The sequence below is a fragment of the Phascolarctos cinereus genome, unplaced genomic scaffold, assembly GCF_003287225.1.
Source record: "Phascolarctos cinereus isolate Bilbo 61053 unplaced genomic scaffold, phaCin_HiC Scaffold_9;HRSCAF=440, whole genome shotgun sequence".
Taxonomy (NCBI): domain Eukaryota; kingdom Metazoa; phylum Chordata; class Mammalia; order Diprotodontia; family Phascolarctidae; genus Phascolarctos; species Phascolarctos cinereus.
Genome location: NW_027556402.1, coordinates 14,957,118 through 14,982,074, shown reverse-complemented (window position 1 = coordinate 14,982,074; position 24,957 = coordinate 14,957,118). Strand labels below are relative to the sequence as shown.

Below are 24,957 nucleotides of genomic sequence, written 5' to 3'. Positions count from 1 at the left end.
CTCCAAATGATTCCGTGTTAGTCATTCAACAACATTTGTATGCCAGCCACCATGGTAATCACTGAGTATACAAAGGAAAGGAGGCAGATAGTATTACTGAAGATCTTGCAAGCAGTTTGCCAATTTTGAATTCTGGAAGTTCTTCCAAATGCCCAATTCTTTTTGTTATCTTCACAGTGGTGATACAGGAAGTCAAAACTATTGTCTGCTCCATAATCAATGTTAGATCAGGATTTTACTATATGTGACTTAATAACTGTGACTGAATAACTGTATTATAATATGGTGCCACCATATATACTTTATTGTTTAATCGACCCAAAAATCATATTATAGATCTATATGTACATAAAACATATGTATATCAAAAAATATATATCAAATGCTAACGTCAAAATGAAGATTTCATAAACTCTGCCAATATTCATGGGGGTCTTCCATTTGATTGTTTTAAAGCCGGTCTCTGAAAAATGGACAACAAAAATGTGTTCAGACAGGAATTAGTGGATGTTAAGGGAGTCCCCCTCTTCTGGACCATTGCAGAAGCGTGGTCAGAGGTAGAAGGATTTGAGGCCAGACCAGATGATCTTCTCATCTCCACCTATCCCAAGTCTGGTGAGTTCAGTCACTTCACTAAGACCATTTTTATTTATTTGTAAAAACAATGTGCTACTGTGGTTTGAGAGCTGGCCTCCAGCTCAGAAGGCTGGTTTAGGTCCCATTTCTGCCACATACTGCCCATGTGTTACTAAGCCAATCACTTCATCTCTCAGTGCTCTGCATCAGAGGTGTCAAACATTCAGTCATCAGGCATATATGGCCCATAGCTCTCCAGAGTATGGTTGGAACCTAATTAAAATGGAGTTCCTATCTGATTTTTATGCGTTGATGTGTTCATTTAAATATAGATATACATATAGATATATTACATGTGTATGTATGTGTTGTTCTAAGTCAATACGCAACCCACAGAGATCCTCATGTATGGTTTAGGGGCCATTTCTATTTGAGTTTGACCTCACTGATCTAGACAACTATTTAAAACTCTAAATGATTTTCCTAAAGCTCAGATCTCCCTAATCAATAAACTCCCATGACTCCCTACAACCTCCAAGATCAAATGTAAAGTGCTCTATTTGGCATTCAAAACCCTTCATAACCTAGCTGCCTACTACCTATGCAGTCTTCTAACACCTCGCTCCTGGTTCCATCCTCTTTGATCCAGTATCACTGGCCTCTTGGCTGTCCCATCAAGAAGATGCTCCATCTCTCATTTCTTGGGCTTTTCTCTGGCTCTCCCCCATGCCTGGAATGCTCTCTCTTCTCTTCTCTACCTGCCAGCTTCCCTGGCTTCTTTTAAGGACCAACTAAAATCCCATTTGTTACAGGAAGCCTTTCTCAACCCCTTTTAATCTTGTGCCATGCCTTTCTTGATTATTTCTTTATTTCTCTTGTAAATAGCTTATACGGATTTGTTTGCTTGTGTCTCCCCCATTGGATTGTGAGCTCCTCGAGTGCAGGGATTGTCTTCTGTTTCTTTTTGTATCTCCAGCACTTAGTACAGTACCTGGAACAAAGTGGGCTCTCAATAACTGTTGATTGATTGATTGAAGATGGTAAGTTGCAGAGAAGATGACAACCTGCATCCCCTGGGATCCTTTGTATGCTAGCATCTAAACTTACTTTTACACAAATGGCTCCCACCCACATTTGGTGAATCACTCGATTTAAAAAATTGAGGGGTTCTTAACTTATTTTTTTTGGTGACAGAGACTCCTTTGGCAGTTTCATGAAGCTTATAGATCCCTTTGCAAAATAATTTTTTTAAATAACTAAGGAGAACGCTAGTTTTCAGTCCAAGGTTAATGAAAATAAAGGTGTCATTTTTCCCCTACAAAGTCGTGAACCCCCTAAAATCTATTCACAAAACAGGGTCTATAGATCTCTGATTAAGAACCCCTCCTTTAGATGTGAACAGACAGTTCTCAGGTAAAGAAATTAAAGCCATCTATAGTCATATGAAAAAATGCTCTAAATCATTATTGATTAGAGAAATGCAAATTAAAACAACTCTGAGGCACCACATCACACCTATCAGATTGGCCAACATGACAAAACAGGAAAATGATAAATGCTGGAGAAGATGTGGGAAAATTGGAACACTAATGCATTGTTGGTAGAGTTGTGAAATGATCCAACCATTTTGGAGAACAGTTTGGAACTATACCCAAAGGGCTATAAAAATGTGCATACCCTTTGACCCAGCAACAGCACTTCTAGGGCTATATCCCAAAGAGATCAAAGATATGGGAAAAGGACCCACATGCACAAAAATATTCATAACAGCTCTTTTTGTGGTGGCAAAGAATTGGAAATCGAGAGGATGCCCATCAAGTGGGGGAATGGCTGAGCAAGTTGTGATATATGAATATAATGGAATACCGTTGTGCTATAAGAAATGATGGACAGGTTGACTTCAGAAAAACCTGGAAAGACTTGTATGGTCTGATGCTGAGTGAAGTGAGCAGAATCAAGAGAACTTTGTACACAATAACATTCACATTGTGCAATGATTGATAGTGATAAACTTAACCCTTCTCAGCATTACAAGGATCTAAGACATCTCCAGAGGCCTCATGATGGAAAATGCTGTCCACATCCAAAGAAAGAACTATGGAAGTCGAATCGCTATTTTTTTCTCTTCTGTTGAGTTTTGTGTCCTCTTTCTGATGGTTCTTCCTATTGGTTTTAATTTTTACTTACAACTTCACTAACGTGAAAATATGTTTAATACGAATGTAAATGTATAGCCTATATCAGATTGTGCGCCGTCTTGGGGAGGGTGGTGGGGAGGAAGGGGGAGAAAAATTTTCAACTCAAAAGCATATAGAAGTGATTGTTGATAAATCAAAATAAATTAATAAATTTTAAAATAAAAATATAAAATACAAAAAAGAACCCCTTCTTTAACTCTACTAACTCTTAACTGAGTTAAGTAGATATGAAACCAAACCTTTCTTGACTGAAGACCAATAAATTCTACATCTTTTTTCTGCTCTGCAGTCATCAAAACAGCAATGACAAACACAAATATCTCACAAGCTTCATCTTAATTAGTCAAAATGGATTATAAATTCGCTTGTATTTAATTAGCAAATCCGAATGGCTTTGTATCTGCAATGCTAATAACTTGTCTTCTCCAGTATTGGATACTTCATTTGATTGTGAAAGGCCTTAATTAATTTTTCTATTTTTTCCAGACAATCCCCATCTGGGATCTCAGTGATACAGTCAAAAGAGCACTGTACCTGAAGTCAGCCAATCTGAATTCAAACTCTAGCTCTCTTCACCTTGGGCAAATCACTTTACCTGCCTGGGCCTCAGTTTCCCCATCTGTAAAATGAACGGGTAGCACTAGAAGATCACTAAAACCCTGTGCACCTAAACCTATTATCCCTTTCTATGTGTCTCTCACAGCTCCTCCTCCAGGACCTTTCAGTCTCCTTTGCTGGGATACTCAATCAGCAAATACTTCTTCTGGGTGGCATGATGGCTTCTAGGTGGCAGGACATGGAATGAAGAACAGCTGAATTTGAAGCCTGCATCAGATGCTTACTCCCTGTAAATGGGGTCTGGAATCAGGAAGCCTCAGTAGATCCCTCTGCAACATTTCATCAGCTCCCCTTTCTCTCCCCCTTAACATTCACTTTCACCAGATTTCAGCTGCTTACAAATCTCATAGGGTGGGGCACACAGCAGAGCCTCCCTTCCTAGGCTGTTGTGAGGACATTAATGAGATAACGGTTGTAAAGCATTTTGCAAACCTCCAAGCACTACATAAATGCTGGTGTTGCTGTCCTTGTTACTGTGGTTGTTGTCGTCCCACGCCGCACTCTCCAAGGGATCGCCTGCTTTTTTCACTCACATTGGTAGAATGTAAGCTCTTTAGGAGTGGGGATTCCCAAGTGCCTGGCTCATAACAGTCATCCAAGTTCTTAATGATTGATTCTTACGTTTCCCATAATTTTAGTCTTCTACTGTTTACGATATGACCTTTTATATCTAAGTCATGTGTCCATTTAAAGCTTATCTTGGTATAAGGTATTGGTCTAAACCAGGGCTGCAGAACCTGTGGCCTCGAGGCCACATGTGGCCCTCTAGGTCCTCAAGTACAGCCCTTGGACTGAATCCAAACTTCACAGAACAAATCTAAACCTAATTTCTGCCAGACTGCTGTCCAGTGTTCCCTGCAATGTTCATCAAATACTGATCTCTCACTTCTTTAGCTGTGGGTCTTTGGGTTTATCAAACACTACATTAGGTTACTCTGTTCGTTTGCGTTTGTATCTCATGAATCGAATCTGTTCCACTGATTGACCTTTCTTTTTCTTCACCAGGACTAAAACATTTGAATGATTTCTGCTTTGTAGTATAATTTGAGATCTGCTACTTCTAGGCCCCCTTCCTTCCCACTCTTTATTTTCCCATAAATTTATCACACAATTTCCCTCATAATAATAATAATAGCTAACATTTATATAACATTTGCTATGTGCCAGACATGGTACTAAGCATTTTACAATTTTATCTTCACAACAACCCAGGGATAAGTACTATTATTATCCTTATTTTACAAATGAGGAAACTGAGGCAAACCAACATTAATTGACTTGTCCAGGGTCACATAGCAAGTAAGTATCTTAGGCAGGATTTGAACTCAGGTCCTGGTGACTCAAGGACCAGTGTTCTGTCCACTGAGCCACTTAGCTACTTTCAGTTCCCTTGTGTGAAAATGTTTTTTTTAATAATCATGTTTCCATAAAACTAAAATAAGTCTTTTTCTTAATTTAAAAATCTAATTTCTGTAATTTTTTTTTCAGGTACCACTTGGGTCAGTGAAATCTTGGATCTGATCTATAACAATGGAGATGTGGAGAAATGCAAACGAGATGCTATATTTAATCGGGTCCCTTTCATGGAACTGATAATGCCTGGATACGTAAATGGTATTTTAGTGAATGTGTCTTTATTTTAGAACAAATCAGCATACCCATACACTTCCCATCATCTGTAGAGCAGACATTCTGAAAAGTTATGCTGGAAAAAAAATCTGCAAAGCTAAAAAAAAAGCATAGGAAACTAATCCAATGTAATCTGAGTAAATAACAAATTATAATAAGCTGGTCATCAGATAATAGCAGTAAACTCTCTCCCTTCATTATGCAACCTCTTGGTGGCTAAGGGGGCAGTAAGAAGAGAAGCAGGAAACATCATTTCACTGGCCAAGAAACACATCACTCCCTAAGTGCAGATCTAAAGATTTTTAGAGCTTTGATCAGATCCTAATGGAAAATCTTGAATGGGCTTATGAAGCCTTCCCTAACTTTGTTATAGAAGGAAGCTATCCCCAGGAGTAACAAGAACCCAAGCCAAGTCTTTGTTTCTCAGCAGACCCTTCTCACATAACAACATCCTCCCCCTTGCCTTTGTTAGCCATGGTCAGCCATTACTGCCTAAGGCTCTCCCTCCCACTAAAGGTCTTCCTGACCTTTCCAGGTGCTGTCAAAACTTGTCCAATTACCTGTTTCCCAGTTAAATAACACAAAGGAGAGACCACTAAACTTAGCACGGGAAGACTGAGTTTAAAGTCTGCTCAGACATGTCTATGATGCTGAGCAAGTCTTGTAACATCTCTCAGCTTCAGTTTTCTCATCGATAAAATGGGGATGATAATATCATCTCTCTCAGGGGGTAAAGCAGCAAATGGCATAATGTATATCAAGCACTTTGCCAATCTTAAAGCTACTCTGTGGCAATCATCCTATGTCTAAATGTCTTGCTCTTTCATTTGAAAAGCAGCTGCCATAATGGATTGAGCACTGGACTTGGCATTAGGAACTCTGGGTTCAAAGCCCATTTTGACACTGGAGTCAATATGGATCAAGTTCTGACCTGTACCGCTGTGGAACCAAAAGGAACTCAATCACACTGAACCTATTTCCTTTACCAGAACAGGATAATCATGATGACGCATTTAATATTATATGTTTGAGTCGTGGTAAGATAAGGGTCTGACCAACCTTAAAGTGTTAGAGAAGTTCATTCACTCATGAGCAATCAATTTCCCCATCATTTCTCCATCTGCAAAATGGAATTGATAATGACTTCCTCTAACCACCAAATGGTGGCATGTTTAAATATGAGTGAAATATTTATTGGTGAAACATATAAGCTCCTAAGGGAATTGTTTAGAAAAATAGCTGAATAAATAATGTAGAAGCCAAGTAGAACATAAATTATTAATATGTGGATTTGGATATATATATGGCAGCTAGGTGGCTCAGTGGACAGAGTGCTGGGCTTAGAATCAGGAAGACCCATCTTCATAAGTTCAAATCTGGTCTCAGACACTTACTAGCTGTGTGACCCTGGGCAAGTCACTTAACCCTATCTGCCTCAGTTTCCTTACCTGTAAAATGGGGATAATAATAGCACCTACCTCAGAGGGCTGTTGTGAGGATCAAATTAGATCATATCGGTAAAGTGCTTAGCACAGGACCTACATCGCTGGCATTTGTTTCCTTCTTTCCTCCCCTGATGAAGATCAGCTCTAAGAGGCTGCTAAGTGACACAGCAGATAGAGCACGGGGCCACGAGTCAGTAGGGTGTAGATTCAAATCTGACCTCAGACACTTACTAGTTGTATAATCTTGGGCAAGAAACTTAACCCCAGTTGCCTCAAAAAAAAAAAAAAGAAAAGAAAAGAAAAGAAAAGAAAACATCAGCTCAAAATCTAAACTGAGACTTTGGCATTTGCCCAGAGCATGGAAGGGTTAAATGATTTGCTCATGGTCACATAGCTTTTATACATATGTATGTATATCTTTATTAGGCAGAACTTGAACCCAGCTCTCTAGCTCTTCCTGACCCTATCCAACTGAAATATTGCATCTCCTAATATCATTTGCTTATTTAATTTATTTGCTCTTCTCTTCTCTTTATTTCTATGGCACAAACTAGGGCTCTTGACCCTCTGTCCCCCTGCCTCCCTCAGAATGCAATGACTCTCTATAGATCTACTGGACAAAACTGTGCACTTTTCTATGTAAAGTTTTCATGAGATGTGTGTGGCATTTGGCTAGGTTTGTATTAGCTAACTAGGACCAAACATGCCTGGGAGGCTAATGGCACTATTTAAACACCTTTATTTCTTGCTGTGGGCTGTTAAGGTTTTGTAAAGCTGGTTTGGCCCTAGTTTTTAGAGTTAGAGTACTGGCCTTCAAATCCTGTCTCTGGTACTTATCACCTGGGTGAGCCTGAGCAAGTTATTTAAACCCTTGGGGTTTCAGTTTCATCTGTAAAATGGGAGTATTTTACCTCTGCACTCCCTAAACCAAATGACCTCCATGTTGATTCCCGCTCTAACCTATGATATGGTTTCAAGAGAACATGCTGATGATGACTTGGACCACGGTGAAACTCCCCCACCATGATGAGGCACCACTGATCCTCACCAATCTTGGTTATTTCTGCACTTACAGGCATAAAGCAATTGGAAGCACTGAAGTCCCCACGTCTGGTGAAAACCCATCTGCCCGTTGAGCTCCTTCCTTCTTCTCTGTGGAAGAATGACTGTAAGGTAATCAACTCTAAAGGAAGGAGAAGGCTGAGGGGGGAGGCTGGCCTTCTCCAGACAGGACTTCCACCTCCCAATGGGAGAGGTATTTGTTTCCCAGGGAGGAGATAATTAGATAAGATATTGTCTGCAGGGACGCCATACCGGTAATCAGAGACTCACAAATCAGAGGTACAGAATTTTACTAATGGCTATCATTTTATATATCACTTTAAGGTTTACAAAGTACTTTACAAATACTATCTCATTTTGTCTTCATAATTATGCTGGGACGTATGTCCTATTATTATCCCCATTTTGCCAATGAGGAAACTGAGTCAGAAATTAGAAGACTTCCCTAGGGTTATACAGCTTCATCTGGATTTGGACTCAGCTTTTCCTGACTCCAGATCTACTGCTTTATCTACTGGGCCACTGATCTGCTTCCCTTCTTAGGGATTCTCCTGCAATGAGATTATGTTTCTAGGTATACATGTGACATGATATTGCAGTATAACACAGTGGGAAAAAAAAGCTGTCATGTCAACAAGCCCTTATGAAAGTTATTTTTTCCCCCAAAGAATGCAAGTTCCTTTAGGATAAGGTTTTCTTCTTTATTTCCTTACCCTGTGTATCCCTAACCCTAGCACAGTACATAATACACAGCAGATACTTCAGAAATATATGAATGAATTAATTGAATGGAGTCCATTAAAGAGTAAGCATCCCTCACTGGAAAGTCCCTTGATCACCCTGGCTATTGGGCCCTCTTGCCAGTCATCTCATACACTCCTGAAGAACTGATAATCTGAAAGCACAGGTCTAATCAGGTCACTCCCCCATTAAAGAAGTTTATAGGATCCCTGTTGGACCCTAGAATTAATATAAATTCCTTTACTTCACCTTTGAAACCCTTGAAAACCTATCTCCAGTCCACTTTCCCAGCCATAGTACAAATAATTCTCCTTCATACACTAAGTTCCAGTGAAAGTATGTATTTTGCTGTCCCAGGAGCTGAACTCCCTGTGTGACCCTGATGGAGTTCATTCAGCTCACTTACCCTCAGTTTCCTCACCTATATAGTGAGGGAATTGAAAGGTCCTTTCTAGACTTAGATCTGTTCTCCTGTGGTCTTCTATTTCTTAATTCTTATGGGTTATCAGGCTGTCTCCAGTGGTTGGAATAAATTTCCTCCTCACTTCTGCCCCAGTGTCCATAGTTTGATTGAAGGCTTAGCTCAAATTCTACCTCTTATAGAATTCCCCCCATTATGAATCCTCCCTATGAAAGTTGCCTTGTACTTGTATATTTTTTATTTAGTTTTCTTGGTATTTCATTTCTCTCCCAAAGGAATGTAAGTTTCTTAAAATCAAGGGCTATTTTGGTATTATCTTTGTATGCCTAGCACAGCACCTAGCAAATAGTAAGTGACTTGCCCAGGGTCACACATAAGCGTCAAGTGTCTGAGGCCAGATTTGAACTCAGGCCCTCCTGACTCCAGGGCCAGTGCTCTATGCAGTGTACCATCTAGCTGCCCCACAAAGTAGAAACTTTATAAATACTTGGTGAATAGATGAATAAACGGTTTTAAAACTTTCTATAGTAGCCAATTTTCACGACTTCATACGTAAAATGTAATCAACACAGCATTTTCTTTGATGACTGCAACGCCTTAATATCATTCTTCTTATACAATAAGAGTGCCCCTCACTGAAGTAGATGGGAGTGAGCTAAACTACCTTGGGCCATCCCCAGGGACATTTTTGGCCCACCTGAAGGACTTGGTCTTTGAGATGGTAATGCAACACCCTTACTGGCCACTGAACAGGAAGAGCTGCCCACTCAATAGTCATTATTTTTTTTTTTTGGTGAGGCAGTTAGGGTTAAGTGACCTGCCCAGGGTCACACAGCTAGTAAGTGTCAAGTGTCTGATCTGAGAGTGGTTTTGAACTCAGATCTTCCTGACTCCAGAGCCAGTGCTGTCTTCACTAACTGCCCCCTCAGTAGTCATTATTTAAAGGGAGAGAGAACTCCTGCCCTCACTCCCTAATTCCCACAGGAAGTCTCAGAGAGAGTTCCAAGGCACACACTCTTTCAGGAAAACAAAAAGTAGAGAGTAAAAGCAGAAGTTGTCTCTCTTTTCAGCTCCACCCTGAATGTTCCCATGGGGCTGTGATCTTGTCAGAGCACATGGGGAAGGAAGACATGGAAACCCCTATTACATCAAAATATCCACACAAAGTCATTGCAGTCATCAATAAATTGAGTTTATTATATTGTACTTAGAGCTAGGTGACTTAAAGGATAGAGCATTAGATCTGGAGTCAGGGAGATCTGAGTTCCGGTCCTTCCTCAGACACTAGTGGCTTAGCCCTGGGCAAGTCACTTACCCTTTGTCTGCCTCAGTTTTTCAATCTGTAAAATGAAAATAATAATAATACCTACCTCACAGGGCTGTTGTAAAGATCAAATGAGAGACTATATAAAGAGCTTGGCAAACTTTCAAGACATATAGTGTTGTCTATTATTATTACCAGCTAAGTCATGAAAATTGGCTGCTGTATTTTTAAAAATCCAACCATGAAGCTTCAAAACTCAACAAGCTGGTATAGAGTGCCTACTATGTGATAGGTGCCATACCAGGCACATAAAAACAAAAACAAAACAGTCCCTGCTTTCATTCTCCAGGGGAGGAGGGAGGGGAGAATGACATGTAAGGAAAAAGCTAAATATTTCATGTTCAAAATACCAAGTAAGTCTCGCCATTCCACAGAGCAACAGCTTTTTTGTAGTAGGAGAAATATGCTATCATAGAATCACAAAATCACAGGGAGGAAAGGAATTTTAATCAACTCATCCACTCCTCTCCCAAAGCCTGAGCCTTATCTATAACATCCCCAACTGTGGGTATATGCCAGAAATATTTGGGGTTTTTTTTTCATGGAATCTCTGATGTTAGGTTTGTATTTTTGTGATTGGCTTGTTTCTACTAAAGATGGAGTACAGAAAAAGATTCTAATTGAAGGTTATAGTTTAATTGGATGTTGGTTACCTGGAATTTTTTCATAGTACAACATTCGTATTTCTGATGACATAATTTCTTCCTAATTAGAAGCTATACATGCAATGGTGTTCTGGTGAATGTTTAACAACTGAGCCCTAAAGGGCACCTGGGTGGCTCAATGGATAGAGTGCTGGGCCTGGAGTCAGGAAGACGAGTTCAAATCCTGCCTTAGATACTTACTAGCTATGCAACTCTGGGCAAGTCACCTAATGCTGCCTCAGCTCCCTCATCTGTAAAATGAAGTGGAGAAGGAAATGGCAAGACACTCCACTATCTTTGCCAAAAAAAACCCAAATGGCATCATGGATAGTTGGACATAACTTAAACAACTGAACAACCCCAGGGGGAAAAAATGGTAGGGTATGTTTAAGATTAAAGGCATTATTAAAATTTTCTCCACCACCTTCTTAATTATAGACAATCAATAAAAGAATAAATCAAGCCCTGATTTATTTGCCAATATTTGAGGTGGAAATGCTCACACTGAAAATTTAAATCAGTTCTCTGAAGCCAATTCGAGCTGGCTCCAACACATGCCTGGAGAACTGAAAGTGTTGCCCTCACCCCTCCATGTTGTGCTAATGCACAGCTATGCAGGCCCTATGTTAGAGGACAGATGTGGAGGCCTAGATCTGAAAGTAGGAAGGGGAAGCATCTGTTCTAATAATACAAGTGCACGTTACTGAAGTCACTTAATTATCGTCTTGTAAAAGAATATGAACGAAAACCCACAAAATCTTCCATCTCTTCCCACAGATGATCTATGTGGCACGGAATGCTAAGGATGTAGCTGTCTCTTACTACTATTTCTACAAGATGGCAAAGATGCACCCAGAGCCTGGTACCTGGGAGCAGTTTCTGGAGAGTTTCATGACTGGAAGGGGTAAGACTAGCTATTCATTGGAGCTCAGAACTAAAAACAAGAAGTGTCCTAGAACACACAGTGAGTGCTTAATAAATGCTTGATGACTGAGTGACTGAATAAGGGCACATGGAGTTCACAGTGAATCAAGATGTATTGACTGAGGTCCCTTTCTCTACTTCCTATCCTCTTAGACAGCCGGTGGCAGTGAATAGAATGCTGGCTTCAGTGCTAGGAAGACTTAAGTTCAAATCCATACTCAGACACTGCATGACCTTAAGAGGTTACTTAACCTCTCTCAGCCTCAGTTTCCTCACTTGTAAAATAGGGCTAATAATAGCACCTCATTCCCAGCATTTTCATGAGACTCTTTTAAAAAATATAACATCTGGGGCAGCTAGGTGGTGCAGTGGATAGAGCACCAGCCCTGGAGTCAGGAGGACCTGAGTTCAAATGTGACCTCAGACACACAACACTTACTAGCTGTGTGACCCTGGACAAGTCACATAACCCCATTGACTAGCCAATGCTTTGCAAACCTTAAAACACTACATAAATGTTGTTATTATTATTATTATTATTATTACAGAAATGAAGGAAAAAAACAGAGGTGAACATGATTAAAAGAATGAACATTTTATGGTATCCCTTCCAATACAAGAGGTGTTTACAAATAATCAGAACTTATAGATCATAATTTTTCAGAATCATTTGCCCAAATTCATTCTCATTACCCTAGTGTAGCCCCAAGCTTATGGCAGAAATGTTTCAAAACTCTCCTAACTTGTGTTCCTGACTCCAATCTGCACCTTTTCAAATCTACCACATTTTCCAATATTTGTTTTTGTTTCAAGTCTTCAGTTCCTACCGAATAAAGTGGAGATTGCTTGCTCTGTTACAAGGGAAGGACTACATTAATTATCTTACCCACCTAAAAGTAATTACCTAACCTTAACAAATTAGATTATTGTTGTTATTGCTGTTCTACCATTTTCCATCCCGTCCAACTCTATGTGACCTTATTTGGAGTCATCTTCACAAAGATGCTAGAGGTGTATACCATTTCCTTCTCTAGCTCACCTTACAGATGAAGAAACTGAGGCAAAGAGTTAAGTGACTTGTCCAGAGTCACCAGCTAATGTGTCTGAGGCCAGATTTGAACTCAGTCTTCCTGATTTCAAGCCCTTCACTGTATCCACTGCAGTGCTACCTCACTGCCCCAACAAATTATGTAAGAACACCTTTTTGATTGAATCACAAGAGAAAGGATCAGGAACAAAGCCTATATACCTCCCTGAATTCCTCAAAGCCCACTGACTGAGAGACTGCTTATGCCCTAAGGAATTTGTATGAAAGGAAGACATGATCTCAGAACCTGAGATTCTAAGGGTGTGGATTCAAGAGGTATCCCAATGGGATTCCATTCTCATATAATGGCTTTGATTGATTCATGGAGGTGAACGGCCCCGTACATTGATTCTGGTTGTCAATCAAAAAGATGTTCTTACCTAACAAAGACAACTACTTTTAATTGAGTGGGATAATCAGTGGAGCCCTATCCTCACACTGACATTCAAGGCACTGTACAACCTGCCCTAGACAATCCCTCCAACCTTCAAACTTCTCCTCCATTAAACACGTATCTACTCACTTCCTCCAAGGCTGTCTTAGTTCCCCCTTTTTACTTTTGCTCATGATTTTCTACCTGCCCAACATTTCCCCCCCCCATCTTTTCTTATGATGTAAGTCCTATGTGTCCTTCAAGGCCCTGCTTAAGTCCCAGCTTCTTGCAGAAGCTCATAGATCCAGAGCTGGAAAGGACCAAAGAAGGCGTCCAGTCCAGCTCCTCTACTTTAAAAAAAGAAACTGAACCCCAGAGAGGTAAATGACTTGTCCAAAATCACACAATAGGCAAGCGGAAGATGCAGGATTTGAACCCAGGTCCTCTCATTTCAGATCCCCAGTTCCACATGATTTCTCCCTTCTCTGAACTTCCACTTTATCTATTGTTTTGACAAGGCATTTTGAACTTCCACTTCCTTACTTCCCTTCCTAACATCACTCATCGTTTTTGTGTAGATGTCCTTTAGATTGTAAGTACCTTGAGCAGGGACTGCTTCTTTTTTACAATCTATCTTAGTGCCTTAGTTGTATAGGTACTCAGCATATTGTATTACCACAGCAGAATGTAAGTTCCTTGAAGGCAATTTCCTTGTTGTTTTTTCCTTTATATCCCTAAAATTTAGCAGAGTTTTCAACAAACTCGGCACTTAATAAATGCTTCTTGAATTAAAATGGATAAGATGATAATGGTGACAATAACAAGAAATGTGAGTGGTTTTTAAAGGTCTTTCTTTCTTATAAATCCTTCTTTTTCCCTGAATGTCTTATGTTTTGTAACCTAGTGAGTTTTGGTTCCTGGTATGACCATGTGAAGGGCTGGTGGGAGAAGAAGAAGGACTACCGTATCCTCTACCTCTTCTATGAAGATATGAAGGAGGTGAGATAAAGAGAACCTTCTTCCACATGAAAGAAACTCTACCTCCCTCCCTTCCACCCTTGAAACTCTCTTCATTCATATGATTATTTCAAATATGACTGTCTTATAGTCACTCTATCTTCTAACAAAGCATCTCATATTCTTCTTGTGGAGATGAAGAGAGATGAATTAGGCAAGAATACAATTAGATGGATTCAAAACTGGTTGGATGGCCCCACTCAAAGAGTTATTGTGAGTAACTCAATGTCAATGGCCCAGGAGATCTGCAGTGGGCTGCCCCACAGATCTGGGCTTCACCCTGTGTTATATAACACTTTTATCAATGACTCAGATAAAGGTATAGAGGGCATACTCCTCCAATTTGCAGATGACTCAAAGTTGGGAGATAGTTAACTCACTGGATGACAGAGGCAGGACCCCAAAGGGCCTTTACAGGCTAGGGTGAAATTCAGTAGGAATAAATGTCAGATCTTATACTTGAGTACAATAACAAATTAGCTTTCCATGTATGAGATCAGAAGTCATGATTAGATAAGGTTGTATCTTTCCTGAGGTCCTCTCAAGTTGTCTTACGAGAACAACTGCCATACCCCTTTATTTTTGCGGCTCTATGTTCATTTTGGTATGATGTTCTGTTTGCAGAAGAAATTTGGAGAGCTTGGAAATTTCTGACCCTCCACCACCTTCCCAGAATGCTAGAGAACATAATTTTTCTTTAAAAAAAAAAGTTGAAGGATTTTAGTGGACCATGAGGTCAATGCGAGTCAGAGGTTATGTGGCACCCAAAAAAGCTAATACTATCTTGGGCTTCATTCAGAGAAGCATAGCTTCTAGGAATAGGGAAGTGTTGGTACAAATGTATTCAGCCCTCATCAGCCATCATGTGGAGTCTTGTCCTCCATGGTAGAAGGATTTTGATAAACTGGAGACTATCCAGAGTAAGTGGCCAGGTCGGTAGAAGGTCTTGAGCCCATAATGATCCATTGAAGGAACAGGATAGATCAAAGAAGAAAAGATGGGAAGAACATGATAGCTGTCTCCAAGCATTTGCAGCTTGTTCTGTTTGTCCAAGAAAACACAGCCAGAAGCAAGAAGTGAGCAGCATAAAGAAAGTCATTTAGTTATGATGTCAGGAAAACACTGCCTAAAAGGGAGAGCTTCCCCAAGTGGATTGAGCTTCCTTGAAAGGTGGTGGGTTCTCTTCTTTGGAGATCTTCAGACAGAAGCTGCATAACCATTTGTTGGCCGTGTTATAATGGGGGATTTCTTCCAAGTATGAGTTGAGCTACCTAACCATTGAAATCCCAGCTTTAAAATTCTGTGATTCCATGATTCTCTAGGACCCAAAACGTGAACTCCTGAAAATTCTGAAGTTCCTGGGAAAGGATTTGCCGGAAGAGATTGTGAATAAAATCCTCTATCACACTTCCTTCAATATCATGAAACAGAACCCAACTGCCAATTATACCATGATGACAGAAAAAGAAATGGACCACAGCATATCTCCTTTTATGAGAAAGGGTGAGAGTCTTACAGGAGAACTCATATTCAAAAATATGTAGGATTTGGGGATTGGAAGAGATATGAAAGCCCATCAGTCCAGCCCCCAAATTCCACGAGACTAAATGGACTAATAATAGCAGGAGTGGGAGAGGGAAATAGTAACCATGAGTGGGTTCTTTGTTGTTGTTCAGTCATTTTCAGTCATGTCTGACACTTCATGACCCCATTTGGGACTTTCTTGGCAAAGATACTGGAGGGGTTGGCCATTTCTTTCTCTAGCTCATTTTACAGATAAGGAAACTGAGGCAAACAGGGTTAAGTGACTTGCCCAGGATCACCCAGCCAATGAGTGAGGCTGAATTTGAACTCAGGTCTTCCTGACTCCAGGCCTGGTGCTCTATCCACTATACCACCTAGCTAGGTGGTTTAGAAAAACAATAAGGTGAGGGTAAAAAGAAAAATACAGCTTTAAGGTAATATTCTGTGGCAAACATCTTTACTGCCACAAACGTAACCTGATGGGAAGTTTTCAGGTGAGAACTTTCCCTTCGCATCCGAAGTGAGTATCCCAACCAATGTCTTTCCTGGGATCCTTTACTGAACTGAAACACCTTGGGCTTATGTAATGACTTGGGTTTCCTCACTCAGGAAAGTGTCAGTAACTGTAAGAGAAACAGGAACACGGATAACTGAGGTGTGTGTGCTTCCCTGAGCAGCCTCCTCATTGATAAAGTGAGTAGGTTAAGCTAGATGATCAGCTCAGACCTTTCTGGTCTAAAATTCGATCTTATATAGTTAGTGTACTTTGAGCTAAAGTTGTGGATGGATAAGTGGTTGAAATGGTGTGGGGCTTAGAGTATCTGCTGGGGTTTAGCCTAGCTGAGCTGTGTTCTGTGATTATTGCCCAGAAATTCAATTCAATTCAGTTCAGTAAACACTTACTGAGAGCCTACTGTATTCCAGGCACCATGCTAAGCACTGGGGATACAAAAAGAGGCAAAAGACCATGGTGGGCAGCTAGGTGGCGCAGTGGATAGAGAGTAGAGTCAGGAGGACCTGAGTTCAAATCCGGCCTTAGACACTTGACACTTACTAGCTGTGTGGCCCTGGGCAAGTCACTTAAACCTGATTGCCTCACCAAAAGCAAAAAAAAAAAAAGAGTCAAAAGATAGTCCCCACCCTCAAGGAACTTATAATCTCATGGGAACAGTATAAAAATATACAGTCAGTGGCAAATGCTTTTGCAAATTTGATATGAAAGTACTCAATTTGCATATTTATTAAAATAATGAAGTACCTTGTTGGGATTTGCTAAAATTGGGTTTTCCTAGACAACTAGATAGACCTGGAGTCTAGGACAGAGTACAAGACCTGGAATCACAAAGACTCAAGTTCAAATCCAGCCCTAGACGTTTAATAGCTGTGTGGTCTTGGGCAAGTCACTTAGCCTCCGTCTGCTTCAGTTTCCTCATCTGTAAAATGGGGAAATGGTGGGCAGCTAGGTGGTGCAGTGGATAGAGCTCCAGTCTTGGAGTCAGGAGGACCTGAGTTCTAATGTGAACTGAGACACATGACACTTACTAGCTGTGTGACCCTGGGCAAGTCACTTAACTGTGATTGCCTCCCTCAAAAAAAAAAAAAGCTAAAAAAAAATTGGGGGCAGCTAGATGGCGCAGTGGATAGAGTACCGGCCCTGGAGTCAGGAGGACCTAAGCCCAAATCTGGCCTCAGACACATGATACTCAACTAGCTGTGCGACCCTGGGTAAGTCACTTAATCCTAACTGCCTCACCAAAAAAAAAAATTTAAAAAAAGAAAAGTAAAATGGGGAAATGGGGATAATAATAATAGCACCTACTTCCCACTATTGTTGTGTGGATCAAAAGAGCTAATAATTGGAAATAATTTGTAAAACTAATTTATAAACCTTAAAGTGCTATAGAGGATGCTCTAAAAGTCTTAGCTTTTAAAATTTAAAATATAAAAGGGTATCACAGATACAACAAAGTTACACAGTTACCCACTAATTTGGGGGCAGCTAGGTGGCACAGTGGGTAGAGTGGCTGGGCTAGAGTCAAGAAGATTCATCTTCCTGAGCTCAAATATAGCCTCAGACAGCTCTGTGACCCTGGGCAACTCACAACTCAGTTTCCTCATCTGTAAAATGAGCTGGAGAAGGAAATGGCAAGCTGCTCCAGTGTCTCTGCCAAGAAAACCCCACATGGGCTCATGGAGAGTTGAACAGGACTGTACAACAACAACACACCTATTAATTTCAGGCTTAAAACTGTACTAAGACTTCGGGAATATCCTGTATTAATGCTAAAGACTATTGGAATATCAAATGCTATTATGCTATTAATTTTCTCTGCCATCTACAGATATCTAAGCTACAAAAAAAAAAGATTGAAGAGATTCTTGGTGCAGTGGGGAAAACACTGGGCTTGGAATCAGGAAGATTCATTTTCTTGAGTTCAAATCTAACCTCAGACACTTACCAGCAGTATGACCCTGGGAAAGTCACTTAACCCTGTTGGCCTCAGTTTCCTCATCTGTAAAATGAGCTAGAGAAAGAAATGGCCAACCACTCTGGTATCTTTGCCAAGAAAGCCCCAAATGGGGTCATGAAGAGTCATTCACAACTGACCGACAACAACAAATAAGAGAAAATACCTAGGGCAGCTGCCCTACCTTCCTTAAAAAGCATATTTCATCCCCCTTAATTCTAAAGGATTTGGGTGGAAATCTTGAGGGACTCTTCATATTCAGGATTTCGGTTAAATAAAATTAGCAAGAAAATGAAACTGTCCAGACTTTGAATCCCAGAGTCCTCTCTTGGGTGGCTCAAGAGCTGTCTAAGCCATGATTGCTGATGTAATGTTGAAAAAGCCACAGGAATTATACACCTGGAGAAAATAAAGAAATTTGAGAAACTTGAGAACATGTAAAGCACAGCTCTAAAATCAACATACAACATTTGGGCCATGATTTAGAAAACAGACTAAAAATGGTTTGACAGGAGAGCGACACAGTGGGTTAATTCTCTATCCTTTCTTTTCTGCCAGGGATTTCAGGCGACTGGAAGAATCAGTTCACAGTCGCCCAGTATGAAAGATTTGAAAAACATTATAACCAGCAAATGGAAGAGACCACACTGAAGTTTCGAGCAGAGGTCTGAAGAATGTTTCCCTTCCCTCCAAAGCTTTCAGATACTTTGCAGGAGAAAAAACACCTATTAAACACTTAGTGAAAATACGTGAGTTTCTGCGGTTGTCTAGCTTAGTAATTTGCATATACATGCATACACACACACACACACACACACACACACACACACACACACACACATATATATGTAAAATTCAGGAAAAAGTCCTAAAACAACTATATATCAGAGGATATCAAGAATGATAGTCCAAGATTTCCTAGTAAACTGCCCAAGGGTTTGAATTGTCTTAAAGAATTAAATCAAGAAATGAGACAAGAATTTTGAAAGCATGCAATTACATACCTTCCTATTATCAGAGTTGTAACTAGAGTTGGACAGGTGGGGCTTTGTCCAAGAGCAATGAAATCTAGAAGGTTTAAAAAAATTGTAAATGATGATTTTAAAAGACTACAATCATGGACTCTAGCAGAATTAAAACACACCTCAGTAGCAAAGATTATTAGTTCAAAGTGGAAGATACCAGAAGGTAGAATATGTGCCCCAAATGAGTTCCTTCTTAGCCTGGCCACACCAAGTTCCCAGTCAAGGTGGACACCTAAATACATGCTACAATCTGCCTGCAACAAAATTCCTTGTGTCCGTGTGTCTCTTCTACTCAACTGACTTTGTCTTAATTCTCTCCTACCTTGTTTTTGTATCACATTTTATAAAGTTTATTTGAGGTCTCCTTTTGATCTGCTTGCCCCAGACATCAAAACTGCTAGTTACAGCTCTGTGATGCCATGTTTCTTCATGATTTAAACGTATAGGCAGTAGAAAGGCCTAGATTATGGGTTCTTGATCACAGAAAATCTCAGCACGACGGAGGCTTTGGATTTCTGAGGCCTAGAAACAACCTTGATCAAAACTAGCTCACTAACTCCTCATTGTCTCCTTCCATAAGAACTGGGATGTACCAAGTCAACGCTACGTTTTTAACTGAGTCTATACAAGAGAAGCACTAGATAGATTCACCCTCAGATGGCCCAATAATCTATATTACAGCAAATCAAGATGACTGCATCAAAGTCTTGGAACAATTCAGTATTTTGGTAATCCCTCTCTCCAATGGATACATTTTATATAATGAGGGTATAAAGTAATATCAGGGGCAGCGAGGTGGCGCAGTGGATAGAGCATCTGCCCTGAAGTCAGGAGGACCTGAGTTCAAATCCAGCTTCAGACCGAACACTCTGACACTTACTAGCTGTGTGACCTTAGTCAGGTCATGTAACTCCAATTGGCTAAAATAATAATACTGGTAATAAAATAATATCAAAAAAGCAACAAATAAATATAGTGAACAAATGCCAAAAATGACAAGATTCACTTGGAATACGTCTTTCAGAAACTATTTAGTGAGCATTTGTCATCCCTTTTAATCAAATTAGCTAATCTTTACTGAGCAACTGCATTGTGTGAGACTGTACTAGTCCTGTGCCAGGCACCACACGGGATACAAAAATGTAACTTGTGGTCCCTGCCCTCAAGAAGCTTACAGTCTTCTTGGAGAGGCAAAGCATACGAAGCAGTAAAAGAACAAAGGCAAAATGATGGGGGAGTAATGGAAGTTCAGGAAAAGGACCACTCTATTCCCCTTTCCAAAGATTCAGACTATTCACGTTTAATTCCAAGGCAGGCCCCTTTCCACATGAAGAGATTGAAGGGGATTCCCTTTTTCAATACTAACTACAAAGGTTGGAATGGAAGTGGGGCCAGTGGTCTAGGGCAATGCTGTTGCTGAAATGCTAGGGCTTGGGGCAGCTAGGTGGTGCAGTGGATAGAGCACCAGCCCTGGAATCAGGAGGACCTGAGTTCAGATCTGGCCTCAGACACATAATACTTCCTAGCTGTGTGACTCTGGGCAAGTCACTTAACCCCAATTGCCCCACAAAAAAAAAAAAGAAAGAAATGCTACAGTTTACCTTTTCATTAGTGGCATTTAGACAGCAGTTGGCAGTGGGTTTGGCAGATTTGGTGGGCCCATTCTCTACAAGAATTTCTTCCATCAATGATAATTTCAGGAGTCAATATAACTCAAATACAATAACCATTATTAAGCACCTACCATGTGCCAGGCACTGTGCTAAATCCTAGAACAAGTCACTAAGCAAGAGGAGTGGTCAAGAGCCCCAAGCACACTGGGGTCGAAATGGAGAAAGACCACAGCTGCAATCATGTGTGGGAAGCAAGGGAGATAGCACCAAGCCCTTCTGCCACCACTGCCACATCCAAGCGGCTTCCACCACTGGGCAACCAGAGGTTAAAGTGGGCATAAGCTTCCCTCCAATTTAACTAAAAAAAGGTCACAACTTGGCAATTGAGAAATCTTTGGCAAATTTAGAGAAGGCTATTTCAGTTGAATAATGAGGCAGAAAACCAGACAACAGAGTTAAGAGGCGAGCAAGATGAAAGTTGAGGCACTGACTGAAATGGCTTTCTCAAGGAGCTTGGCCATGAAAGGGAGACAAGATACAGAAAGAAAGGTAGTAGAGATGGATGGATCAATTGAGGGTTTTTTGAGGATGAGGGAGACATGGGCATGTTTATAGGCAGCAGGAACACAGCCAGTAGAAAGGGAGAAATTGAAGATAAGTAAGAGAGTGGGGATGACAGAGGAGGCAACCTGCTGGAGAAGACAGGATGGAATGGGGTCACCTGTGCAGGTAGAGGGGTCTGCCTTGGCAAAGAAAAGCGACATTTCTTCATGTGAGAAAGGAGAGAAGGAGATAGTAGAGGAAGGCAATTGCAATGAAAGAAATGGAGCAAAATGAAGAGAGAAAAAGAGTGAGGTAAATGATCTCAATTCTTTTTTGATGAAGTATAACACAAGCTCCTTAACTGAGAGAGTTGGAGGAGGGGTGCCATGGGGGCTTAAGGAGAGATGAAAAAGTTTGGATAACTGTTGTGGTGAGTTGGATAGGAATAAATTAAGAAGGTGTGAAAAATTGATAAATAAACAAAGATGCCTGGCTATAGCAAGTCCCCAGATGAGATTATATAACATAAGTTTACAATGCGCCCAATCAACAGTTTTGTGCTTTTTCTCCAGCTCCACTTGTAATGCAGAACATTATTTTACCATTTGGGTAGTAGAACCCTTTAGGCCATGGAAAACTCCAAATTCCTTAGCAAGACCCATATCTGGCTGCTCAGGCTCCAGCCCTCAGATCATATCTCTGGAAACCTCCAAATTCCTTAGCAAGACCCTTATCTGGCTGCTCAGGCCACAGCCTTCAGATCATATCTCTGGAAGCCTCCATTGTGAGAAAGTTTGCACAGCATTATCATATCTACACAGAGGGAGAAGGGTGTCCTTGACCAGCCCCCAAAAAACCTCTTCCTCTTGCCAGACTTCAAAGATCCATCCCCCTCCCTGTCCTGTATACTCCCTATATAAACCCTAGCTCAACCCCTGATGGGGGCTGCTTGATTTGGATGTGAATATCCCTGGCAGCCGCACACTAATAGCTAATAAAGTCCACAATTTAAAATTAGCTTGGGTGGTCAACTCGCTCATTTCTCGGTATAACACACTCAAGAGCAGGTCAGTGGCAGTGAAGGTTGCAAATGGTGGTAGTAATACAAAGTTGAAGCTGGCAATGCATGCTTGATGACAAGATAAGGGGGCAAGGGTGTGGTCCTGAATTGGTTTACTGAAGGTTTGAGAAAGGAAGGGGAGCAGAATGTAGCTAAAGCTTAGGTGATAATTGGAGAAAACACTGAAGGGTGTAGAGATTGAAGGTCACAGTGAGAATGAGAGCTGCTTTCCCTGCCTCAAGTGTCTTCCATTCTCCATTCAAAAGTCATGATGTGCCCAAAGTCTGGGTCTGACCATATAACCTCACCCCACACAGAGTACACTTCAGTGTCTCCCTTATCTACCTCCAGGATAAAGTCTTCTGTTTGGCTTTTAAAGCCCCTCTCATCCTTATGCTTTCCTACTTCTCCAGTTTTTTTACAGGTTAGTTCCTTCCAAGCACTTTCTGAACCTGCTACAACAGCCTTCTTTCTGTTCCTTGCACAAGATAACTCTATATTCTGATTCTATGACTTATCACTGGCTGTCTTCTATGCACAAAATGCTCTTCCTTCTCTTCTCTGCTTCCTGACGTCCTAGGCTTCCTTCAAATTTCACCCCAAACCCCATCTTGTGAAAAAGAGCTTCCCCTTCTTCCTCAATGCTAGTGCCATCCCTTTAAGAGTAAACCTCCCATTTATTTTATATATAGATACATATATAATATACATAATATACAAACATACATACAAAGAGAGAAAAACCAGGAAGACTTATGTGAACTGATACAAAATGAAGTGAGCAGAAACAGGAGAAGAATGTACATAGTAACAGCAAAATTGTATGATGATCAACTGTGAATGACCCAGCTATTCTCAGCAATCCAAGACAATTCCAAAAGACACGATGGAAAATATTATCTACTTCTAGAGAAAGAACTCATGGTGTATGAATGCAAATTGGAGCATATTTTTTTTACTTCCTTTATTATATTTACTTGTTTTGGTCTGTATTTTCTTTTGCAACATAGCTAATATAGAAATGTTTTATATGACTACACATGTATAATGTATATTAAATTGCTTGCCTTTCCAAGGAGGGAAAGGGGGGAGGGGGATTTGGAATTCAAAATTTTTTTAAATGAATGTTAAAGGGGCAGCTAGGTTGAGCAATGGATAGAGCACAGGACCTGAGTTCAAATTTGGCCTCAGACCAAGCATTTGACACTTACTAGCTGTGTGCTTCTGGGCAAGTCACTTAACCTCAATTGCCTAAACAATTTTTTTAATTAATGTTAAAAGTTTTTGTTTACATGTAATTGAGAAAAAATAAAATGAAAAATGAAAGAATTAAAAATAAAGAAATAAGTATTTTTATACATATAGATTCATCTTTCTTTAATCACTTTGAAATATAGGCCTAGAAGCAATGTAACTGCCTCAAACAGTAGGCACAGCTTCATACTTTGGAGACATAATTGTAGCAATGAGCTAATCTTACAAAATAATAATTGCCTAAATGTGTGAATAGGAAGTGGGGGGTGCATTTTTCATCATAAGTCCTTTGGAATTGTCTTGGACCATTGTATTGCTGAGAATAGCTGAATCATTCAGAGTGATTATCTTACAATATTGCTGTTATCTCCTGGTTCTGTTCACTTCACTTTGTATCAGTTCATATAAATAGAGAGAATTTGGAACTCAAAAATTTTTTTTAATTAATGTTAAAATTTTTGTTTACATGTAACTAAGAAAAAATAAATGAAAAATGAAAGAAATCAAAAAATAATTATTTCTATACATATAGATTCCTCTTGGGGGTAGCTAGGTGGCCCAGTGGATAGAGGACCTGGATTCAGGAGGACCTAACTTCAAATCCGGCATCCAACACATAACACTTACTAGCTGTGTGACTCTGGGCAAGTCACTTAACCCCATTGCCTAACCAAAAAAAAAAAAAGTGCTGCTAGATTCTTCTTTCTTTGATTTCTTTGGAATAGAGGACTAGTAGCAGTATAACTGCCTCAAACAGTAGGCACCTAAATGTGAGTGGGGAAGAGGGCATATATGGAACCATTCCAAGTAATGGGTGTTTGAACAGGGGTCCTGTAATGCTATCATCTTCACACAAAGGACTGGCTTTAATACAGCCATCTAGTGAGGAAGGGGGCCACCTCCAGGCATCCTGATCTAAATCTTGCCACTGGACTCAGTTGGTTCCACAGGAGAAAATGAGACTGGTGATTGCCCAGCTCTGCCTCTCTTAAATCCAATTCACTTGCAAGTCATGATATCACCTTCCTGATGTCACAGTCCCCTTCAAGAACGAAAGACAAATAACAACAAAAACCAGTGAGGAAGACATAGATGGGCCAAGTGTCCTCCAGTCCCCTCAGATAGTACTATAGAAATATCACAAAGTTCAGGTAGGGTGGACCTGCCCTGTTACATTCACCACTGTATTTTTTTTTCCTCCAGCCAGCAGCAAGAAGACATTATAAAGAAAACATTTGTCCAATCTTGCTCATTAAAATTGTAATGTTTTATTTCTTCCTTGGCTCCCTGCCCAAGGCTCTGCACTCACTGTTGTAAATTAGTTCTCAGCCAACTAGCCTTTGCTGTTGTGTGTTCAGGAAACTCTTGCTCAACTCTAGATTTTAACTCCTTATACAGCAGCCAGTGCAGA

The 24,957-nt window shown here is 40.4% G+C and overlaps 1 protein-coding gene across 1 annotated transcript in view; it reads left to right on the top strand.

Moving 5' to 3' along the window:
* The window catches only part of LOC110209828 (sulfotransferase 1 family member D1-like), a 32,749-nt gene extending 13,950 nt beyond the window's left edge, over positions 1-18,799 (top strand). Inside the window, exons 2-8 of the mRNA XM_020988551.2 lie at positions 457-615; positions 4,881-5,006; positions 7,542-7,639; positions 11,436-11,562; positions 13,947-14,041; positions 15,382-15,562; positions 18,610-18,799. Coding sequence (XP_020844210.1) covers positions 471-615; positions 4,881-5,006; positions 7,542-7,639; positions 11,436-11,562; positions 13,947-14,041; positions 15,382-15,562; positions 18,610-18,722 — 885 coding nt within the window. The 5' untranslated portion in view covers positions 457-470 and the 3' untranslated portion in view covers positions 18,723-18,799. The remainder of the gene's footprint in view (positions 1-456; positions 616-4,880; positions 5,007-7,541; positions 7,640-11,435; positions 11,563-13,946; positions 14,042-15,381; positions 15,563-18,609) is intronic.
* Positions 18,800-24,957: the final 6,158 nt, after the last annotated feature.